Here is a 10,032-nt window from a genome sequence, read left to right on the forward strand (position 1 = left end):
TACAGGGTGTTTCCTAAGTAAGTAGACAAACTTAAGGAGGATATTCCTTGGCATATTTTAAGAAGAAAAGGTCATATAAACATATGTCCTAAACTGCTTTGTTTTCCAAAAAAAGTACATCACTGTTTTCGTTCACTTTTCGGATAGCGTGCTTTTGCAGTACGAGTCAACAGCGATGGGGATGGAGTGGGGATGGTCTCGCGGCGCCGCAAGTGAACACTCGTTTCAGACTGCGCCGCGCGGCCGCCGCGAGACCATTCCCACTCCATCCCCATCGCTGTTGACTCGTACTGCAAAAGCACGCTATCCAGCATCACTGCTATCACGTTATCTTTGACGCAAACTTTATTAGTTCCTATTAAGTTTAGTAATTTTATTAATTATGGTAAATTACACAAACGCCGAAATGGCAGATATGCATTTCGTATACGGTCTTGCTAATGGAAACGCTTGTCAAGCAAGACGTATTTACAATGACAGATACTTTTTTTTGGAAAACAAAGCAGTTTAGGACATATGTTTATATGACCTTTTCTTCTTAAAATAAGCCAAGGAATATCCTCCTTAAGTTTGTCTACTTACTTAGGAAACACCCTGTATATATTATTTTTAATACATGATTTTTAATATATTATTATTCTAATATATTATTGTTTTTAAATATGAATTTGTTTGTTATAGCTTTCAAAACAGAAGAAAGAACCAAAGAAATAACAATAATCGAAAAAGAATAAAAACCATTACATATTATTTACAAATATTTTTATTCGAATGTATGGAATAAATTATGTGTACTGATGCATACATAGATTTATATAGGTGTTTGTGGTATGTATATCCCGGCATATTTTTTGTTTTAAATTTGTCTCTCACAGCATGCATCGTCAACCTATTCGTATCGGACGCACAGCATCTATATATACACATATATCTATCTATATATATGTGTGTGTATGTATCTGTGATCGGATATAAGGTTATAACAGAGGCACACGCATATACATATACATTTACTGGTGTCCCCCTTGCGCCACGCATGCGCAAGAATTCTGTACATACTTTTCAGAGCCATGTATTTTGCCGGAGTAGCAGTCTAGTGTATATATAGATGTCTGTGGGCGGAGCACACGTCGCTCGGCTTCAAGAGCTCAATACTCGATCGTTCACACATGCGTACTTCCATATCGATTATCCTATCTATCGATTTATCCTTCGATTACATACATCGATTATATATCCCTTAACACTTCCTCTTATAATCTATGTATTTTATATTATTTCCTGTACGCCGATTAGGTCCCTCATCGCTTGGAATCTTAGCTTCCCTAAAGGTTTAGTAAAGATATCTGCTTCTTAGTATCAGTATCAGAACTGACATATTTTAAATCAATTTCCTTGTTTTTATATTTCTCTCTAATAAAATAAAACTTTATATCAATATGTTTACTTCGTTGATGCACATCAGGATTTTTAATTAGTCGAATTGTACTTTGATTATCGATCCGCAACTCTGGTATATCAATTTTATTATACGTCAATTCTGATACTAATCTTTTTATCCAAATTATTTCTTTGGTTGCTTCGCACGCTGCCACAAACTCCGCTTCGGTCGTCGAGAGAGCTATCGTTCTCTGTTTTTTTGATCCCCATATTACTGGAGAGTTTCCTAACTTAACCATATACCCGCTCATTGATCGCCTTGTCTGTGTATCACCTGCAAAGTCCGCGTCGCTAAACGCAATTATTTTTCGCCAACTTTACCACTTTTATATCTAATCCATACCCATACAGCACGAAAAGATTACATATATATTGCAGGAATCTTCCACCGCAACGTAGCAACATTGCAAATTCACTGCGAAATGTTTCTGCAGCATTGCTATGGGATTGCAGAAATGTGAAAATGTCCGCTTTTCGGAACATTGCAACGAAACGTCATAAAATATTGCAATGTAATGAATTTGCAATAATTATAATTATTCATTATTATATACTTTAAATATTTTTATTTATATAACTTCAATATTTTTATTTATTAACATAAATAGACAATTATATGTAATATAACAATAATAATAAAAAATGAAATAAACATTTTCTCTATTTTTGTTATAAAAAAGTAACTGTTCTTTATAAAAAAAAACTTAAAAATCCTCTTCTTGAGATATTATTTTTCCTTTAATTATGTTAAAATATTTTTCCTTTAATTAAATAATTGAATCTTCTTCGTTTTTGTTTGTATGGTGCTTGTAAAAATAAAATAGGAATTAAAATTCATATATTAGCATAAAATTACATAAAAATATACATACTGCAAGTATGTATAGAATTATATGTAAAATGACATACTTTGATCTCTCAATCCTAACCGGAGCTTGAGCAAGCCACTTGGAAATGCATTCAGCAATTTCTGCATCAGTGGCATGATTGTGTATTTCACGAACAGCTTCTATAACAGAAAAAGTTATTAAAAATATTATAACTATTAATATGCAGTTTTCTAATGAATTTCCATAATTTTGAGGTTATAGTGATATAAACCGTGAGATAGGCAAATAGAGTAATTCTCTATTATAATTAATGTATCTATTAATTATAATTCTCTATTATAATTAATAAATATAAGATTAATAGCACACAAGCGCTATAATTAGACATAATATTATAAAAAAGTACTTACCTTTTTCTTTTACGTAACTACTTTCTTTTAGAATGATGCTCGCGTCGTACAACCAACATGTTCTTTAGATAGTCGAAAGAGACAAACACCGCATGCACATATATATTACCGAGCTCAGATTCTGGTCATCACACATCATTGGTCGAATAGATTTGGACAAATCTCGTTAGGATAGGAAGACTCCAATGTTTTAATAAAATGAATTATTAATATTAATTAATTACAAATTTTGATTGTGCAATGTTTCCGAAATATTAATGTCATGTTGCTACAAGTGTACTGGTATTTTGCGGATATATATCTCTGCAATGTCTTTGTACTGTTGCATTGCAATTTGCAACGTTGCAACGTTGCTGCAATGTTGGTGCAAGCTTCTGTGCTGTATGGGTAATTAATCGTTCCTTTAACATATTTAATAATTCTTTTTACGGCATTCCAGTGAGCTTTACAAGGACTTTCAACAAACTGACTTGCCGTTATTACCGCGAACGCAATGTCAGGGCGCGTAGTCTGTACTAAAAACAATAAACTACCGATCGCTTCTCTATACGGTACATTCACTACATTATCACCATCTCGTTTAAACATGGAGATATTTTGATTATTATCCGCAGGTACCGCTACGTTATTAGCTTCTATCATATTAAATTTCTTTACGATGTGATTAATATATTTTGTACTTTTTAGTGAAATATTACCATCTTTGTCCCTTTGCATTTCTATTCCCAAAAATAAATTTACATTAAGTACTTTAATTTCAAATTCTCGATCTAATACCCCGAGTATTTCACAGATTCTCGCTTCACTATCTGATACAATTATTCCGTCATCCACATAAATTATTATATATGTTTTATCTTTGGCTTTAACACTTATAAATGCACACGGATCGACTTTAGTTGCTACAATACCAATCTTTTTCAGACAATTTGTAAATTTTACGTTCCAACAACGCGGCGCTTGTTTTAACCCGTACAGACTTTTGTTTAGCTTACACACACGTCCCGATCCGTCATCATGACCTTCTGGCTGCTCTATGTACAGTTCCTTGTCCAGTTCGCCGTTCAGGAAAGCGGTCTTGACATCGAATTGCTTCAGTTTCAGATTTTCCGCTGCCGTCATTGCCAATACTGCTCGAATGGTGTTGTATTTTGCTACCGGGCTGAACGTCTCGTGAAAATCCACTCCTTTTCGTTGTTGGTAGCCTTTTGTCACAATCCTTGCCTTGTAGCGCTCCATGGTGCCATCAGCCTTGGTTTTAATTTTAAAGATCCATCTGTTAGCCAGTACTCGTGCCCCGGACGGACGTGTGACCAGCTCCCAGGTCTTATTTTTTCGGTGGGCTTCCATTTCCTCCTTCATGGCCCTTTTCCACATTTTTGCCTCTGGTCCTTGAACTGCTTCCCTGTAAATTAACGGTTCATCTCCCTTTGCAACATACAAATAATTATTAGAGAAGTCTACTAAGTTGAGATATCTCTCGGGAGGTTTCAGACTCGATCTGTCTCGCAGAACTCGTTCTTCAGGAATTTGTTCAATTCTTGGCCTCGGAGTATCGTTTTCTTCTTCTTCCGAGGTATCAGAGACTATTATTTCCTTTTGATCTTCGCTGGTTCTTTCGAGTTCAGAGTTTGTCTCTCTTTCTTCCTCTTCTTCCTCTTCTTCTATATTTTCTTCATTTTCAGTCTCTACTGTTTGCTCTTGAATTGTTCCATACACATCAATCCAAGTTTTTTTATCCTTCTCTTCTTCTCCTCTTTTGTCTTCGATTTTTCCAAGCTCTTCTTCAAATATGACATCTCGTTGTGTATTTATTTTACTCTTGCTGGGATACCAGATTCTGTACCCTTTTATTTCTTCTCCGTATCCTACAAGTATTCCTTTCGTGGCCTTCGCGTCCCATTTTAAGCGTCGTTGTTTCGGAATATGTACATACGCCTTGGTTCCAAATATCTTAAGGTGTCTTATGCTCGTCGGTTTACCATGCCAGTGCTCGTATGGTGTTTTATTGTCCAGTTCTGTTTTGCTAGCGCGATTCAGCACATATGCTGCTGTGTTGACAGCTTCTGCCCATAGTTTCTTGGGTAACCCTTTCGCCTGCATCATCGATCTGGCCGCTTCTACGAGTGTCCTGTTCTCCCTCTCAGCTCGACCGTTCTGCTCTGGCGTATATGCTACCGTTCGTTCGTGCCGAATTCCTAGCCTGTCAGTCTCCTCCTTCAGTTTTCGGTTTACGAATTCTAGTCCGTTATCGGTTCTTAACGTTCGCAGCTTCTCTCCAGTTTCGTTTTCCATGCTTACTCTGAATTTTTTAAATAATTCCGGAATTTCAGATTTACACTTAAGAAAGCATACTTTTCTGTACTTGGAGAAATCATCTTTAAATAGAAGGAAGTACCTGGAGTTACCGATCGATGTTTCCTCCATAGGGCCGCATAAGTCTGCATGGACCAACTCTCCAACCTTCTTTGCGCTGCTCTTGCTTGTCGGAAACTTCAATTTATGCATTTTTCCTGCAACACACGCTTCACATAAAAAATCATTTACTGGTTCTGTCGCTTCTATTCCTTTGTGACTCAGTACCCGTTTGACGTCTTTTACGTTTAAGTGTGCTAGTCGTTCATGCCATACTTGTAAGGAATTCTTTCCTCGACCTTTTTCTACCAATAGAGCTTCTTCCGTTGGCACTCGTTCTATTTTCAATTTGTAGAGATTGCCTTCCTTTTCTCCGATCATTACGGTGCGTTTGCCTGAGTACACAGTACACTGTTTATTATTTCCTGTGACCGTGTAGCCTCGGTTAGTCACTGCTCCATACGACACGAAATTGTACTTGACCTTCGGTATATAGTGTACGTTGGACAGATGTTTGTTTTCTTCCCAGTGTTTGCCTGTGTATGCTCGAATAGGAACGTCGCCGATTCCGTATGAAAATAGATAATTACCGTCACCGATTTTAAATTTTTTCGGTTCCTCAAATGCCACGTAAGTTATCAGCCAGTTCTTGTTCGACGTCATGTGAGCCGATACTCCGGAATCTAGATACCAACTTTCTTTTTCCGCACCGTTCTCACTTTCCTCGCCTATTAACGCCTCGCTCGTTCCTCGCTTACCCTTTTTTTTCCGATGGTCTTCGTCTTCAGCGTCGTCCTTCTTCTCCTTGCTTCTACACTCTCTCTGCCAGTGTCCTTTCTTTCCACATTTGTAGCATTCTCCGGGCCTCCGTCTTGATTTCGTCTTCTCACTTTCCTTGCCTTTTTTACCTTGGCGAGCTTTCACTGCCAGAGCGCTGTCCGTGGAGTTATCCTGGCTACTTATTCTAGCTTCTTCCAACGCAAGCCTTGATGTCAGATTAGCTAACGTTCTTTGTTCCTCGCCTAAGGATTCCCATGCGCATGCGAAATGGTTCAAACTTGGAGGTAGAGTCAGCAAGATCTTCGTAATTATCATGCTATCCGACATCATTTCTTCCATTGCTCTTAAACGGTGACTAATGTCTTCTACTTTAGCAATATGAGAGGATATATCATCCTGTAGATTCTTCGTTAATGCGAACCATTTCGCTTGCAGCATATGCACACTAGTAGCATTTTTTCCTTCGTAAATTGACGTGAGTTTATCCCACATCTCTTTGGACGTTACGCAATTGACTAAATGTAACATTGGTTGCTCACTTACATTCAGTATTATCTGTTTCTGCGCTGTGCTGTCCACCTTCAACCACGTCTTCAGCCTCCTCTCAAAATCCGCTTGTTCGGCTGGAGTTCCTCCTCGTGGTGGCTCCGGAGCACGTGCCCTTGCACCACTTCCCATACCTCTCCAGATACCAGAAGAATCTTCATTTGGAACCTCCACATGTTCCACTCTTGCTCTCCTTTTAATTTGTTGATTCTCTCGTTCTCACGCTCCATTTCCTTCTCTATTCTTCCTGAGGTTTCTATTGCACTAGTTGCACGTGGCCGGCAAACTACTTCAATTTGATCTTAATTTTTCGCGGCTGTTCAAATTGAAGTATGAGCGATGTGCGAGACCCCTTCGACCCACCGTCACTGAACGCGGGAAAATTCTACACAAGGATAGGATAACTACAACCCTTCGTAGCGCCGAAACTACGTCACCCTCGACATTTTGTAAGAGGAACATTCGTCTCAGAATCACCTCAGGAATCTACCATTAACCGGTGATACGGTAGGTCTGGGACACCCTGTATATAGAACGGCTAAGCGAAATTACGTCTGCTCAGAAACGCGCCTGATTAGCGAGAGAGGCGGAGCACACGTCGCTCGGCTTCAAGAGCTCAATACTCAATCGTTCACACATGCGCACTTCCATATCGATTATCCTATCTATCGATTTATCCTTTGATTACATACATCGATTATATATCCCTTAACAGTTTCATCAACTACAACAGGAAGGAGAGAACACCGTTCGTCGTGTACGCCGATCTGGAATGTATCCTGCAGAAGATGGGGGAGGAGGACGACCCGAAGCTGTACCAGCGTCACCAGGTATCTAGCATCGGGTATTACGTGCGATGCAATTACGATGCGTCGTTATCCGGGTACCGATCCCGTCGCGATATCGACTGTATAGCATGGTTCATTGAACAATTAAAAGATTTAGCACATCGCGTGAAATCAATTCTATCGAGAAATGTCCCCATGGTAGAATTAATACGAGACGAGCGCGAAAAGTATAATAGCGCAACGCATTGTCATATCTGCGAGAAATCGTTCGCGTCAGACGACACGAGGGTTCGCGATCATTGCCATCTCACCGGTCGGTACAGAGGTCCCGCGCACGCGAATTGCAATTTAAATTACAAAGATTCCTATACTATTCCGATAGTGTTTCATAATTTCTCAGGCTATGACTCACATTTTATCATTAAAGAAATAGCCACCGCGTTCGAGGGCAATGTTGATGTATTACCGATAAATAAAGAAAAATATATTTCCTTTACAAAACATGTTAATGAGTCAGATGACAAAAAATACCGAAACCACGTGCAATTGCGGTTCATCGATTCGTTAAGATTTCTGAATAGTAGTTTGGATAAATTGTCATCATTTCTCAGTAAAGATAAACTCAGAATCGTACGGTCCGAATTTGCGCACCTCTCTACCGATGACTTTGATTTACTTACGCGAAAAGGTGTCTTCCCGTACGAATATGTGGATTGCGCCGAAAAGTTGGAGGATACTCGCTTACCATCGCGAGAATCATTCTACAGTTCGCTAACCGGTAATACGGTATCCGAGAGCGATTACGCGCACGCTGTTAGCGTGTGGCAACGGTTCGCCATTCGAACGCTCGGCGAGTACAGCGATTTATACTTGAAAACGGATGTCTTGTTGTTGGCAGATGTATTCGAAAATTTCCGCGATAGTTGCATCAACAGTTACGGTCTTGATCCCGCGTATTATTACATTTTGTCCGGTTTTACATGGGACGCGATGCTCAAACATACTCGTATAAATTTCGAACTCCTTACCGATATTGATATGGTCATGTTCATAGAACGCGGTATACGCGGCGGCCTGAGCCAATGTTCGCACAGGTACGCGCAAGCCAACAATAAGTACAGTCATAGGCACAGAGGATGCGACACTTTTTTTTTACCTGAGTTTATAAACACGCAATCAAATTCAGGATGCGAATCACTGTGACGCGCACATGTAACTGTGTTACACATGTATACGCAAATTTGACAACTTCATGATTGTTCATCGAGTAGGCACGCGTCACAGTGATTCGCATCCTGAATTTGATTGCGTGTTCATAAACTCAGTTAAAAAAAAGTGTCGCAACCTCTGTGCCTATGACTGTACATGCAGTTGTACGACCCATCGAAACCATCATCTTATTTAATGTACTTTGATGTTAATAATTTATACGGTTGGGCAATGTGTCAGCCACTGCCCTATGCCGATTTTCGATGGGTCAATGACATTTCCAATTTCAACGTGAACGTAATCGCTCCCGATTCACCAAAAGGATACGTACTCGAAGTCGATCTCGAGTATCCGCGGCATCTCCATGACGCGCACGCTGACCTACCGTTCTGTCCGATGCGTGATAAGCCGCCGGGCAATCGGCAGGATAAGTTGCTCGCAACGTTACACGATAAGAAGCAGTATGTCATCCATTACCGCAACTTGCAACAGTGTACGCGCCACGGTCTTCGCGTCATAAAAATTCATCGCGTCTTAGAATTTGCACAATCTCCATGGTTCCGCGAATACATCGAACTGAATACGCGATTTAGGGCAGCAGCTAAAAACGATTTTGAGAAAAATTTATATAAACTGATGAATAAACGTGGTATTTGGAAAAACCATGGAGAACGTGCGCAATCACGTAGATGTTAAGCTGTTAATGAAATGGAACGGAAGGTATGGTGCGAAGGCAATGATCGCTAAACCGAATTTTCACAGTCGCAGCGTCTTTTCGGAAAACCTGGTCGCGATCGAAATGCGTAAGCTCGAGGTGAAATTCAACAAACCGATCTACGTGGGTATGTGCATCCTCGATATATCCAAGGTCTGTTTGTACGAGTTTCACCAAGAGTACATGTTACCTCTTTATCGTGATAAATGCAAAGTTGTGTACACGGATACCGATAGTTTAATTTACCATATCGAGTGCGAGGACGTGTACGATCAAATGAAACGCGACATTCCGAGATTCGACACGAGTGATTACGCGCCCGACAACATTTATAGTATTCCGCTCATGAACAAAAAAGTACCAGGTTTAATGAAAGACGAGAACAATGGCGCTATAATGACCGAATTCGTTGGACTTAGAGCGAAAATGTATGCTTTGAAGGTAGACGGTAAAAAAGATACGAAGAAAGCGAAAGGTGTTAAGACCAATGTAGTCGCACGAACAATAACTTTCGACGATTACATGCAGTGTTTGAAAGATCGCATAGAAATGACTCGAGATCAATCCCGTATACAGTCAAAGCTGCATAACGTGTACACCGTTTGTGAGACGAAAATCGCTCTGAGTCCGCATGACGATAAACGATACATCGTACCCAAGTCTACAAACACCTTACCGTGGGGACATTACCGCGTACCGTTATAAAATATGCATCATAGGATAATAATAATAATAATAAAATATGTATTGTTACGTCCAGAGACTGCACGATTCCTTGTGTTACGTCCAAACCACGTACCTCTCGCGTAAGAACGCGAGTCGAGCCGACCAAGTTATCGGGAGGAAGGTCAGCGGCTGAAGGCCACTCTTACACTTCTTCCGAACGGAGGTCTGCTCGTTGGTCCTTTTTATGTAAAGGAAATGAATCCTTATTACAAGGGACAGGACCTCGTGCGATT

At 39.9% G+C, this 10,032-nt stretch overlaps 1 protein-coding gene across 1 annotated transcript; it reads left to right on the forward strand.

Moving 5' to 3' along the window:
• Window positions 1-8,911: 8,911 nt before the first annotated feature.
• On the forward strand, window positions 8,912-9,797 carry LOC113561629. The gene has a single exon (XM_026968239.1). The coding sequence runs from the start codon at window positions 9,023-9,025 to the stop codon at window positions 9,776-9,778; it is 756 nt and encodes a 251-aa protein (XP_026824040.1). The 5' UTR covers window positions 8,912-9,022; the 3' UTR covers window positions 9,779-9,797.
• The last annotated feature ends 235 nt before the right edge of the window (window positions 9,798-10,032 follow it).

The sequence above is a fragment of the Ooceraea biroi genome, chromosome 3, assembly GCF_003672135.1.
Source record: "Ooceraea biroi isolate clonal line C1 chromosome 3, Obir_v5.4, whole genome shotgun sequence".
Lineage (NCBI taxonomy): Eukaryota > Metazoa > Arthropoda > Insecta > Hymenoptera > Formicidae > Ooceraea > Ooceraea biroi.